Here is a 14,368-nt window from a genome sequence, read left to right as displayed (position 1 = left end):
TGCATACATGAATACATACACACATACATACAAAGTCGCAGATTTCAAGGGGGTGAACGCTGTTCCGCCGCGTAGCGGCTGCGTGACGAATATCACCGTGCGTATATGTAGTCCGTACATACCTATGTGAACGAAAAGTATTCAATTCAGTTTGCCAAGCGAAGCAAGGTGGAGAAGAATGGGTGTTACGTTTCTGTCGTTGCTGTGCGTGATGGTCATTGAATGAGAAATATAAGGGAAATAGATTCACGTTTAATAATATTGTATTAAATTAGCGTGTGAAATAATTCGTTTGACAAATTATAATAGAAATGATGATGAATATTATTTGAAAATAACATTATCCATCGTAAAGAAAAGATATAATATTCAATTCAGATACCGGAATCATATATCTGGCGTTCTTCAACTGTTACATTTTAACGTGAAACATTAATTTATTTTGTAAAATTGTTATCGAATTCTCTTACCTATACATATAATATTACAAGTTCAGCTTCGACTGTTTTCTGTTTTGTTTTGTTACTCTTTTTTCTTTTAATCTGTCAGAAAAAGCGCTAAGAAGATCACTTTGCGTTTCTCGTACTTTTCTTTTCTTGTATCTGCCGTAAAATCGAGTTATCAAACCAGTATTCAAGATACTTGGCTCTAGCGTATCTAAAAAAATTACCAAGTGCAAAGCAACGAATCTGCAGCTGAGCCGGCATACGATGCCCACCCCACTGCAACAGGTAATATAAATCAATTAATATCGATACATATTGTACTTATACATATACATATTTAAATTCATATACACAGGTGTAGGGGTTGCACCTTCGCGAACGAACCCACGTGTAAAACATGTGTTGCTCCATTCGGGAATTTGCACATTACGTACGTACTCCGTACGTTCGTCACGCCGCAGTATGCGCGGAACGAGCGACATCTTAGAGTGTCAGCTGCCTTTGCTATAAGCGCATTTCTTTATATCTGCAGCAATTTTAATGGTTCAATTTCATCATTTACCATGTATTATGTGACCTCGTCCGTTTGTGCATCCCTTATACCGATTTACCTGAATAGTTTTCGTACCTAATTCTGTATACGTATTTACGTACTGAAATGGATAGTTTGAATTTTTTTTTCTACCTTTTGTTTTGCTCGTTCTCATATATTGCAGAGAAGGTGAAGCTTATGTTTGTAAATATAAATGATGTTTGCCAGGTTATTATTCTCATTGCTATTTACACGCCTAAACGCATTGTGACGCGATATCATCAATCGTTAGAACTTTTATTCTCGTGGCCTAATAGCTTACCATTTATCAACATTTATCAAAACTTTTATTCTCGTTTACAAATACATTTTGTATTTTGAAAAAAAGGTATCAAGGGCTAGGACTGAAACTCCAATTTTTAAAAATTGGATTCCAAACGAAAGTTAATAAACGTATACGGAAAAAAGATCGGATCGCTAATGGCATTATATTGATAAATAAAAATCCATGGATCACACTTATATCGGCTGTCCTTACAGAATTCGAATTCTAATCACCCGTATGTGTATATCTGCCCGCTTCGCGGAAAATGGTTATTCCCATTGAACGGTAAATATTAAAGCCGCATAGGTCAAACCTTGCCATACATACGGATATCACCGCTCTCTGGTTTGTGTACGGATTAGGAGATCTGTTTTTGTGTTTTTCAATGGATTTCCGAGAACTCGAGAGATACAAGAGACGAGCAACTTATCGTTAGTCTCGAAACCGAGTATACTCGTAGTTATATTTTTGATCTGCATGTGCGTCGTTCTCTTACCTCACACCGACTATTTCTTATACATGTGTGTACATATGTCTGTATATGTGCGTATGCACACGCGCACACACAAGCGCACCTGCAACATGCATGCGGAAGGATCTAATTATTTATCGATATACATATACTTACATATATACATAAATAGTTTTATTTTTTGAAATCATACTCTTCGTGCTTTACAGGATTTTTCACACAGTCATTTATTTACTACAATATCGCTCGATATAAATGTTTTCTAATGTATTGTGAAATATTTGATATAGTTCAAACGACGAGCAACAACATTATATGCATGCAGCACTCTTAAGTACATGAATACCATGAACTACCGTTGAACCGTATATTATCTGAACAGTCGCAGATTCGAGTTACTATTACAGTAGGATATGTAACGCAACGCATAATGAATAAAATACATGCGTAATAGTTGGTAAATATTAACTATCCAAATAATTATGTCGCACGTACGATTCGCGTATATACTATACGTATAATGCAATATAACCGTTTGTTACAGCTTGGACTACCCTACGATGCCGAATGCGGAAGCAGCTCGGAAAGTGAGAGTCATACTCCGAACCATGCCGCTCACAATCAGCATCATCATCTGCAGCAACAACGCGAACGGGAGCGGGAGAGAGAAAGAGAGCGCGAACGTGAACGCGAACGCGAACATCTCCATCAACTGCAGTCAATCAGCAGCCTGCTTCTAGATCTTCCTCCGGTGCCTTCCAGCCCCTATCTTGCTGCTCATGCCCGCGACGGATCTCACGGCTCCTGTCTGCAGGCTCCCAGAGGCTCTCTCTCCGACGGTAAGTCATGGAGTAGGTATAGCTATTCTGCAAGAATTCCCCACATTGCGGTATCTGCGGCAAGCCGGCTGTCATGAAAACATTAATTTATATGAGATATACGTAATACACATATGATATATCTGATATATCATTTATGGTGCAGACGTACGGGTGACCGCTCGAGGAGAAGTTTTGTAGTTGCCGATAAATGCATAATATATATAATATGCTTATACGAAGTATGCATTTTAATTCTATATTATAATAATAATAATAATAATAATAATAATAATAATAATAATAATAATAATAATAATAATAATAATAATGATAACAATAATAATGCCCATGCCGCCGTAGTTTTTCTTCCCGATTTGAAGATCGAACAAATTGTCTGCCTTGTCACGTCCGATGCCAAAATTGAGTGGGTCGATACCAGAAGGAGAGTCTTTTTTTATTCCGAAGCTGCTGCTTCCTTACGATATGGTCCTATATTCGCTGGTTTTGCCAGTTCGCCTCTTGGCTCCCGCTTGAATTGCTTTATATTGAACCTTAATACAAAACATATACATACACACATATCTATGTGCAATTTGACTTACTCGCGAAGCAGTCTATTATCGTCGCTGCAGCTACAGTATACATGGGTATATGTTGCACATGCACAATAGTATATATTAATATATAAATCTCTCTCTCTCTCTCTCTCTCTCTCTCTCTCTCTCTCTCTTTGCTTAGATATTTGTACTATTACACACGAACAAATATACAATAATACATAGACTGTTTATCGAGTAGATTAGATTGATAATAAATATTATCAAATTAATATTAAATTTATGATAATATAATACAGTATACATATACCGTAACGTATTACACCACCGAGTGTACCGATGATTCATTTCACGCCGCAATCGTCATTCAATTAGCTTCTTCCGGAGCTGATTAATTAAGTGTAACAACATTTTTTAGTAAAATTTTGCGGAAACCGATATGCCAAAGAACGATATTACATCCTCAAGAGAGACTAATTCTTCTGATAAAAGTGTAAGGCATGTCCTCGTTGAATTGCGTTCGGGGCCTTTGGCCGAAAAACGAACCCACGCACCGCATTGATATTTATAAACATAATAGCCAATTTCGACTTGCAAAGTCCAGTCGCGGTGTGACATATTGCATAGTATACGAAAATTATATGGCAGTCAAATCGCAAACGTGTATCAGGTTATTACTTGAATTTTTTGAAACCACCCTCTAGATGATACTTCTCACGGATACACATGTGTATAATAATTAGACTTGAACGTTTCGGAAGATTCGAAATGATATAACTGCATTCGAGTTTTTTTTTGTGTTAATATGCGCGCACAGCTAAAATAAATTCGACTCTATTTGTTCGTCGTTTGTTCCGTCATCGGTAATGTAATAAAATCGGCTCGCATATAAACCTCTACGCGAAACGAAACGAACATAGATACTATAATTAATACATTTTAAAAATACATCTAATATCCAGGGGGAAGGAATAACAATATTGTTTTACCGATATAATTTCTACCAGGCGACATGTCGATCTCTGATTTATTCGGCCTTGGATTACCACGAGGCTCCTTGATGGGTAGCACCGGCACCGGCACTGGCACCGGCGGCGGCTCCAGCGGAGCAGGGCAAACGGCAATTGGATCACCCGGAGGATATCGCGCTCATCAACAATATCACAATACTTCATCGCTTCGCAACCAGTCTGCGCAACACCTTTACCAGGTAAAAATTTCGTCACAAAGTAGGAAGAAAATCGTCACCTCTACATGAATATAATATCATACATGATCTGTGCACCAATTCTATCGCTGAAAATTCCACCGTACTGTCGTTCGGCATGACTATAGTATGCACGTAGGTAAGTGTAGATAAATGATGAATCTTATGTTATACGGTACGCATTTGCTATATCGCGACGGTTATTATTCTTTCATAAAATTTGCCATCAACATCAGAATAATTCATTGATCTTACATAATGACCCGAGGCTTTCAAAAATGATACCCGTTCATTATTTTTTTCGTATGACAAGTGATCAGCTGTTTGGCTGTGAATCTATGACAACCAAAACAGAATCGCAACAATTGATGATTCCATAATAGTTTCCCTGAGATTGGTGCTTGTGTTGGATAAAAATGAGCATTCTTATACCTTGTAAAAATGTAAAGATAAAAATCGCCGCTGATTGTAGAACAATGCTTATTTTTCATTGTCGATCACTTTTTCACATCGTGAGATGGGCTCACCTTCAACACTCGGAACACTGTTTTTTTATTCCGCAGGAAAGAGCTTCGCCACCTTCGGTTCAGCGATAGTTTGCTTACATCTGCACATTCCATTGGAAAGTGCGTGTAATGTAGTGTTAAGAAAAAAATTTATTTCAGATCATTATTAATGAGACTGACATCGAATGATAGGATCACTCACATCCGCCCACTTTGTGCAGATAACGAGGCATTTGCCGGCTCAGATTAAACACTCGCATATGAAATAAAATATATCTGAAATTTATTTGATGCGAGTGTGCCTCGATACATTTCGAATATTGCTTCATGCATCGTACATCATACGTTGGTGCGGTAATGTTGAAGAAAAAACTCTGATTCCATACCCTACATTCGAGATTCAAAAGACTTGTCGCTGCATTATTCGAGGGATCTATCGATTTAACTTATCTATGATACACGTACCGTTGAAAACCTTAAATTTAGACGCTTGGCAAGACTTGCACGGAACTCGAGCACAGATCGTAGCGTTATATATGAGGGGTCCCCGACCATTTGTGCGTACACGAATATGTATAATATCAGTAGGATCTTTAACGTATAGATGATGAGAATGTGTCATAAAAATAGTCGATTGAGAGCTGGCTGAGTCTTGCAATATATATGCTGATGAGGTACTATAATAGCTGGTATGTATATCGCAGCAGAAAAATTACTCGCTTTCAACCGAAAGCGGAATTCGTTGCACAAAATGAATTACGCATATCCACACATTATTCTGTAGCCTTGTGATCCCTTCAAAACCAAGAATTTGCAAGCCTAGGAGCAAACCGTTGGTCCTTCCGGGCCACGGTTTGCGACAAATCTGCACTTGTAAGCCAATGGAATTATGGTATAAGATTACAGCGGCAACCGCAAACAAATTATGAAACGTTTGTGTGTCATGTACGTAATAATTGATATTGAATTTATTACCAAATACCCTTCCCAGTATGAAGACGGACATGGCTGCTGTCCAACTACCCTGTCGCTTGATATGCCGAGTTCTCCAACTTCTGTGACCACGCCGAGCAGCCCTAGCACACCTGGCAGTGTTTATTCCAATCCCTACACTTACGCAACTGCTGCGAGCAGTGGCGCTAGTACAAATCCTGTATCGTCGAACAGTCGTATGCAGCTACAACAGATCGGTTCTCCTTCATCTCCTATGCACTCACAGTATTATGGAAGACCAATACGTGGTTCACCCTCCTACAGGTTGGCACATAGTGGATCTTGATCTACATTTATGCATTCCAATTAGATATATTTCCATTCGCAGGTCTGTACATAGAGGAGAGGCGGGCAAAATGGGACTCTTAAGGGAGGAATAAACGTTAGACCAATTACGACAACGAAATTTCTTTGCTTTTGGCTTAACAATACATTTCACGCATTATCGACATTTTTTCAATTCCTAATTTATTGTACAGAGGGTCCATTTTGCCCGCTAGGGTCCATGCCCCCCCCCCCCCCCCCTCTCCGCTATATACTTGTAATGGCCAGGTTTTCTTCTATTGTGTTAAAGTCTGGTTGGCAAAAATTTCTTATTTAATATTGTTCATGTACTTTTCAGTGACTGTGGAAGTCCTACATTAGATTATACTCCCATTATGGGATGTAGTGGCTCTCGTTCAAATTCTCCCGCAGATTCTGAAACTAGCGGTGTAAGCAGTATGGATGGATCACTGTCTGACATTATGGTAACGAATAGTTTCAATTGAAAACTTATCAGTGGTAACTATGTACTATTATTTTCAACTGTCCAACTTAAGTCATTACATTTTCCAATTATCTTACAGAATTGCATATCTCTGAACTCTGGCTCCCAGCCCTGTTACCCACAAGCATTAAGTTCTTTGATGTCACCTGAACCAGATCTGTGCTCGAGTAACAGGACAACTGCCTTACAGCGAATGGCTGCAAAAAAGTATTTGTCATCGCCGCATCAACAGCAACAGCAATCGGCTCTTAATAATCATTTTTCTCATAATCATATTCGTAATCATCAGTATATACAAAATCAGAACAGAAATTATTTGAGCTCACTGTTGAGCTCTGAAAAAAACTGCTGTCCAGTTGGTAACTCACACATAATGCCGATCAGTAGCTCGTCTTCTAATGCCTTGGATCAGCAAACATCGCTTGATCTGGCTGCAGGATTTCATCGCATCGCTGCTTGTTAGTCTCCAAAATACACTTAATAATTTTTACGCACTAGTCTTATCTTCTATTACTTGTATTGAATTTGTTCTTCTGCTCAATATTCCAGCGCTTTATGACGCAACATGTACCTGGAGTGGTCTGTTACCTCAACGCACTCAGAAACCGCTTGGTTATTCCTCAAAAGTTTTCCTGGGTGGAGTTCCCTGGGATATTACAGAGTCTCTGCTAATTTCAACTTTCAAACAGTTTGGTCAAATTCGCGTTGAGTGGCCCGGTAAGGAACCATCCGTCTCTCAGCCCAAAGGATATGTGTACATCATATTTGAGTCTGAGAAGCAAGTGCGTACAATATTTTTTGGAAATCTATGTAATATCGCAGTGATATCCACTTTATCATTACAATATATGTATGAAATTATATGTATTATGCATATGAAAGTACTCTTTCCAATGTAAGGTCAAAGCTCTACTGGCCTCCTGCACCCACGACTTTACAAATGGAGGCAGTTGGTATTATAAGATATCGTCAAAACGTACAAAGGGAAAAGAGGTAAGGTGCCCAAGTCAGAAACTGTTCTTAAAATATATTTCTCCATGCTTTTATATAACAATGATTATGACGGTATTTTTCTCTCCAAATGATGCAGGTCCAAGTTATTCCTTGGGTATTGAATGACAGCAACTATGTAAAGTCCTCTTCTCAAAAATTGGATCCACAGAAAACTGTCTTTGTCGGAGCACTTCACGGTATGTTGACTGCAGAAGGGCTTGCTAAAATCATGGACGACCTCTTTGAAGAAGTGATTTATGCAGGTGAGGTTACGAGGACTCATTAACTTTGTTTCGAGAACGAATCAATTTTTTGTGTAATATTTTTTTTTTTTTACTGTACTTTAGGCATCGATACTGATAAATACAAATATCCAATTGGATCTGCTAGAGTGACGTTCAGCAGTTCGCGGTCTTACTTCAAAGCTATCACCGCTGCCTTTGTAGAAATAAAAACTGCCAAATTTACCAAGAAGGTAGAAAATCAGATAAAACATAAATCTGTAAAAAGAAAAAAGTATCGATACAAGTTTGCATGACCGAGGTGTCGGTATCTTATTTTGATTGCAGGTTCAAGTAGATCCCTATCTTGAGGATTCGTTGTGTTCAGGATGCTCAGTTCAACAGGGACCATATTTTTGCCGCGAATTTGTAAGCATAAGAGATATGTAAAACTTGGACTGTTATTAGATCGTTGACTAAGTTGCTTTTGCTTGGCAGGTTTGTTTCAGATACTTTTGCCGCAGCTGTTGGCAGTGGCAGCACTCTATGGAGTCGATGTGGCATCATAAACCACGTATGCGCAGCTCCAAGACCAATCAAGTTGTAGGACTCACCCCAGGTGTTGGTATAAAGATCCCAGGTCTTCGCAATTCGAGCAGCTCTAATATTTAATAGCAATCCCGCAACACATATTCAGCTCAGCTTCTATGTTCAATTTTATTTACATATATCGTTTCTTCACTTTTTTTCCACTCTATGGACCAGAGTTATTTGAACGGACATAATTCTGCCGATTATTTTCAAAATGGTGCAAATTCAGTTTTACTGCAGGGCTGCGGGCAGCTGGTCTGACCAAGTGAAATGGCAGACACCAGCTGATTGGCTTGATGATTAGTTTGTTGATATTATTGTAATGTTCAAGCAATCGATATTTGTAACGAGTAACGTTCAAGTTCCTATGTATAATGCCCGATAATTATCGTGCATTTGTTTGTTGAAACTGATAATTTTTATTTAGTATGTTTATTTAGAGACTGGTTCTCTTGTCAACATTTTAACCGAGAGTATCGAAAATACGATATTACTAGATTCTGTCAAAATGATGTTACGCCCCTGTTGTTTCAAATGCGGGCCCTCAAATGTTTTAGTGACAATATTTTTTACAAGATAGAATGATGATCTCGTGGTATAACGAACAACTGATTATTGTGATAGTTAATCAACCTATTAGCGCAATTGTTAATTTCTCAAATTTTTATGAAATCACAAAAAATGCTGTTACGCGATATTATAATTGATTATTCTTTTAATGAGACTTACATTAATGGACAAGCGCCGTTGTTAATTGTTCTGCTATGCACTGAAATACCAGAGCTAGGTTAATTGTTGAGATATAGGGGCCAGGTACGTATATAAAATAGTATAAATATGCTATGCTATTTCTTGTTACCGCCGAGGCCCACAATATGTTTTTCTAATCGCAGTAATTTATAATATTATTGCTTTCTGTTATAGTTTTACATTAGATTGTACAGTGTAGGGGTGAGATATAGTTACACCCACTGTAGCCATAAATTATGTTGTTAATTAGAGCCGAAACTGCTTGCCAGTGCTCATTGGACTGTTTAATCGTTGACGAAATGGAAAAGTACACGGTCTACGATTCTGGAGCGGATTGTAGTGAATTGATTCAGTTTTTATTTTTTGTTAAATTGATATTATCCTGCCTTTTTTTTTTTGCAAAGAGATCTTTCAGCTCATGTTTCAAATGTTTTGATACGATTTTGTTACCTAAATGTATTAAATTCATATTTTGCAGATATTTATTTATTCCTAATTTCCAAACTTTATGACATCCTTTTCATAATGGTGGTGGTTTTCATGTTTTCTTTTTTTTTTCTTTTCTTTTCTTTTGATTCTCCTATCATCTACAATGGGTTCCAATCTATACCTTGGATGTCTAGTGAACTACCCTATACTTGATTTCATTTTTCGCTAATTCCTATCGACTGCAGTAACAGGCTTGACTGTATGATCGTAAGGCAATCCAAAGAATCTCTTGGATGATTCAAGCAATATTTCTACTCAAAGCTTTGCTGAAAGAGGAAAAAAATTCATCAAAGCTGTTTGGTGCAGCACAGCTTCAAAGTAACTGTGTTAAAATCAATCTCAGCTTTTTCACGTCACACCATCTTTATGTGGAGCGTATGATGAATTGTCGAGCGAATAAAATAACTCGCAGTGCAACAAATATGATCAGTATTACGACATAAGGAATATGCTGATAATGACTAATATGTCAATCATACGAGAAGATTAATGTTCTGAAGCAATTCCAGTGACAAATAAGGAGATTTCTTGCAAAAGTTTCAGTAACGTTAGCAAAATGCAGTATTCGTGATGACAAGAATCATTCAAGTTCAATTTGAATCAATTTGGAATATAAAGTAATATTGGTGATTCGTACGAAAATGTTTTTAAATTCGAGATATATGTAAGGTGTATATAACGGAGACATGATTTGTGTTCAACACATCAAGTGATTGCATAGTCAAGTATACCGAGCGGACAATTCTGATTGGAGGGATGATTTTTCTTCTAACCAGATTAATTCGCTGCTTTTGCTCCATGTGTTAAAATTAAACACAGTTATTGGTTTCCGATTTTCAACTGAAATTGGATATTGTACACTTGGCAATAGAAGGAATTCACAGCTATTAGAATGATAGTTCGAGTAAAATTTTTAACAAATTTCCTCTTACTGGAAATGTCTTATTTACCAACTTTTAATGCGCCGTGCCTTTTAAAATAATTCGCATAGGTTTTATCCCAGTATTTGTGACACAAATTAATTTTCACAGTACTTGAAACGTGCAATACACAGGGTGATTATTTATTGCTGTTGAATGAAGACTGTTGAAAAAAATGTGCAATATCGTTTGTCACATATTTTGAAAACTTTTAAGTAGGGCCAAGTATCGTTATAACATAAAGAACGAGCTTTCAGAATTGAAAAGTTGAATAAGTGCCTGTATGATTGGTTCATTTTTATTAATGACAACAATGATGATGATGATATTAATAATGATAATAACAACATATTAATAGATATTCAATTCCAACAATATTAACAACATTCTGATATTAATATATACAGGATAACATATGCATTAATAAATAATTGTACGATTACAATACCAAGCCTTCGAACAACATCAAAGCTTTATTCTCAATAATACTCTATAACGCTTTAGCCTTTTCCCGTTAGATATATCCTTGTGGAAGCATAATGTGTAATGCAAACCAAGTCGTTGAAAACAATAAAAAGTGTTCTTGATAAGTAACTACCCCGTTGTATCTTGCATTACCAATCATGCTGAAATTCAAAATTTTCGATGCTGTTATCAAATCTTCCTGAAAGTAACCAAGTATTTTAGATATCTATTTTATTACTTTTCGTAAAGGTAGAATACTTTTCCATTTACTTTCGTTACATTGCGAAGTGGATTACTTTTTTGACACTGTACGTTTACTGAACATCTGGTACAGTACTATTAATGATGAGACAGTCCCAAACACTCCCACATGCCATGTCTTGAGTTTGCCTCCCCATAAAACTCCAGATGGCAAGTAATTCACTGCATAGCTCAGGTCCAAGATTAACCTTAGGCAAGACAGTGACTCGTCACGTTGTTGTACATCCAACATGCGTGACGCTAACCTGTTGTATTAATTATCATAATTATTGATCTTGTTTGAATTCACTACAAGCATTTTCTTCCAGCTAGAAATTTAGTCGTATTATAAAGTTTCATCCGTACACTGCAGGATCCCAAAAATCTTTCAAAGATACGAAGATGTCTTAACTATCGAATGTGTGACATTACAAACGAGCAATGTCTCAGTAGCGAATCTACTCACCCAATGTTGCTCTCAGACTGTTGTAAGCAAACCTTTTGCTTTTCTAATTGGATCACTTTTCTTAGTGACCTGAAAAAAAATAAGGAATAAATCAATAGTGGAATGTAAAAAGATTGTCAGGGCTAGGTAATATTTAAAATGTACAATGCAAAAGGAGAAATTTAAAATACATATGGACACCGTTTTCTATTTTCTATTTTAAATGTAACAATGTATGCATTCACCCATTTTTCAGATACTGTTCACATGTTTTCTCCAAAATTTCTTGCCCAATATTTGGAAATGATTCTTTTTGATTGGGATAAATTATGATAAAAGAGGCAGGTCATCACATAATCTTTAGCTTAAGGCAAGGGTATTTAGCTATGCATCAATCTTTTTGCTCAAATGAAAAAGCAGTGATTTGATAAATATCTCGACGGTATTGTATGTAAAAATTGGGCACGTTTGTCAGAAGTTTGTTTTTTTATTTTTTTTTTTGCAGAAAGATGAGAACCTTTTGAATGATACTCCACAACTAAACGGTAGGCAATTGCAGTGCTTGCATTATCTTTTGAATTATGACAACTAGTTACATTTGACAAGAATCTTGAGAGTTGCAGTTTTCTGTAATTGAAAAACTGTTTTTGAAATACAATAGTTGTCTATCGTCGTGTACACTGGTTGCACATTCATTCTTACGCTGTAATAATCTGGACTAACAGAAGACACACCAAGGACAGGTAGTTATACGAACAATTGCAGTTGCTTGTCAGAAAAAATAACATGAGTATAAAATAAAATGACAAGCAAGAAGGCATATCTCGATTGTTGGGAAAATATCAATAATTTCAATATGGTGCAAGTATATGCATTTTACATTTTATAAGTCATTTCAAATCATTATTTTATATTTTTCAAATTTGTGAAAGCATTTCACCCAGCTTTGCAGATCATACCAGATTTAAATATAAAACCTAAACAGTGCAGTATTTGGGTAACTTGTGACTCCAACCATGCGGTTCGGAACAATGTCATGAACATAATCAAAAGTCGACGACATTCTTGGATGTACAATATTTTTGTATTATGTGAATCTTACTTTACTAGAGACAGGTAAAGAGAAATCACCCAACACCAAGTAGTGACAAGGTCCAACGACGCAACGTTTACTGATAAAATTTTGCATTCTCCAGCCCAGCAGATATGTTCAATTGGGCTGAAAATTACATCCAACAAGTTTTTCAACAGATTGGCCCATCTAATAACCCAGTCAGGTTCCTAAGGCAGGGGAAGGGAGAGAAATTGAAAATTCAAATCTAGCAACTTCTCAAATATGATGTAAAATTTAGCTATCTGCATACAAAGGACAGATGTAGATATAATTTAAAAAAAAAGATACGAAATTAGATTTTGTTAATCGTGCCATACCGCTTTGCCCAAACCATAGCTGACGACGTGATGCAGCATGGGAATATCATCTAATAGCCGCAACATGACACGACAGCCACTAATTTGGTTAGAGAAAATTTGTGACTTGATCGCGACATTTTGGGATGAGGCAATTCCAGAAGTTAGCTTGCCTAAGTACGTCAGTAATCTCAACACCTTATCCCTTCCATGGTAACTTTCCAAAACTTCTATCACAGTTGCGATATTCATGTCCTGGATAAATATGAAATTTTATTCAATTCAATTTTGACAGCTGTGCTGTTGATATTCCTCGCAAAATGTTTACACTGTAGGCTGTTGTACGTCAATTCACACGATGACAGTTCTCTGATAATTTCTTCGCGTGCGTCAAACATTTTTAAGGTTATATCAGGACGAATTGGATATGTCAGTGTGCTTATGAACCTCGCTAAATATAACATATTTCCATTAACTTTCTGTAATTTGTGATCTTGTAAATCCAATCTTTACCTACGCTTTTCACTGATTGTGAGCTTTTGAATTATTTTTTAAACGTTTTCTTCGAGGTATTAGGTACTTTCAAAACCTTGTTTACAACGTTATAGGATCATAGGCATTGAGGGTTTCAAGTGGTTTCAGGAAAGGTGCTCATACAAACATGTTTCTGCAAGTTACAACCATTTACAACTTGTTTCATGCAGGGAACCTCCGATGCAACGCATGTATGTACATACATACATACATCCATACAAGGTTTCGTTGCAGCATTTGCTTGCTACCGTGGTTAGTCGGTTAGGTCGGTTACCTTTTCACCCAAGATGCCCTCTGTAGATAGTTGTTGACTGGGTTGGGTGAATTGGGTAAACAATGGTAGAGTACTTCTGTACCGCCTTGGCGGGAGTGACGGGAGGCGCAAGGTATTGACGTCAACTAATTTTTGGGTCTGCGATTTAGTAGCACCCTCTAAAAGTTCAGTGAAAAATGGGTCAGTATCAGGACTATGGGAGATGCATTTTTTAATAATAAGTCTATGTGTTTCCCCCGCCAAGTTACCGATTAGATTGAGAGGTTCGGCTCCAACTATTGCTCTCTCTTTCTAATTACGGTTTCAGCTCGGTGCACAGATATCTCTATTAGACTTATGACAAAAACGCTAGCGTAAGCATTCGCATTCGTACAAGGGGCAAGGAAAACTGCTTGCCCCTCAATCTGA

The 14,368-nt window shown here is 37.1% G+C and overlaps 2 protein-coding genes across 11 annotated transcripts; one reads left to right on the top strand and one right to left on the bottom strand.

The window, feature by feature from the left end:
- Positions 1 to 14: 14 nt before the first annotated feature.
- On the top strand, positions 15 to 11,186 carry LOC124298926 (cytoplasmic polyadenylation element-binding protein 1-B). Its single transcript, XM_046751607.1, has 12 exons — positions 15 to 731; positions 2,320 to 2,614; positions 4,161 to 4,363; positions 5,858 to 6,123; positions 6,482 to 6,608; positions 6,708 to 7,086; positions 7,178 to 7,410; positions 7,529 to 7,621; positions 7,719 to 7,884; positions 7,969 to 8,096; positions 8,191 to 8,271; positions 8,341 to 11,186. Exons 1-12 carry the CDS (start codon positions 711 to 713, stop codon positions 8,512 to 8,514), a joined length of 2,166 nt encoding a protein of 721 aa, XP_046607563.1. The 5' UTR covers positions 15 to 710; the 3' UTR covers positions 8,515 to 11,186.
- On the bottom strand, positions 11,081 to 14,094 carry LOC124298997 (peroxisomal membrane protein 11C). Of its 10 annotated transcripts, none has more exons than XM_046751831.1 (6): positions 13,961 to 14,094; positions 13,174 to 13,407; positions 12,845 to 13,023; positions 11,764 to 11,832; positions 11,354 to 11,563; positions 11,081 to 11,218 (listed from the first exon to the last, which is right to left on the bottom strand). In XM_046751831.1, exons 2-6 carry the CDS (start codon positions 13,402 to 13,404, stop codon positions 11,107 to 11,109), a joined length of 801 nt encoding a protein of 266 aa, XP_046607787.1. In that variant the 5' UTR covers positions 13,405 to 13,407; positions 13,961 to 14,094; the 3' UTR covers positions 11,081 to 11,106. The 10 variants fall into 10 exon arrangements, with proteins under 10 accessions (XP_046607787.1, XP_046607758.1, XP_046607776.1 ...); XM_046751802.1 differs by lacking the exon at positions 13,961 to 14,094 and adding an exon at positions 13,481 to 13,897; XM_046751820.1 differs by lacking the exon at positions 13,961 to 14,094 and adding an exon at positions 13,666 to 13,897 and having other exon boundaries at positions 13,174 to 13,603.
- Between the last annotated feature and the right edge of the window lie 274 nt (positions 14,095 to 14,368).

This window comes from Neodiprion virginianus, chromosome 1, assembly GCF_021901495.1.
Source record: "Neodiprion virginianus isolate iyNeoVirg1 chromosome 1, iyNeoVirg1.1, whole genome shotgun sequence".
Lineage (NCBI taxonomy): Eukaryota > Metazoa > Arthropoda > Insecta > Hymenoptera > Diprionidae > Neodiprion > Neodiprion virginianus.
Note: the sequence above shows the minus strand (reverse complement) of the source record. Positions and strands in the feature narration are given on the sequence as shown.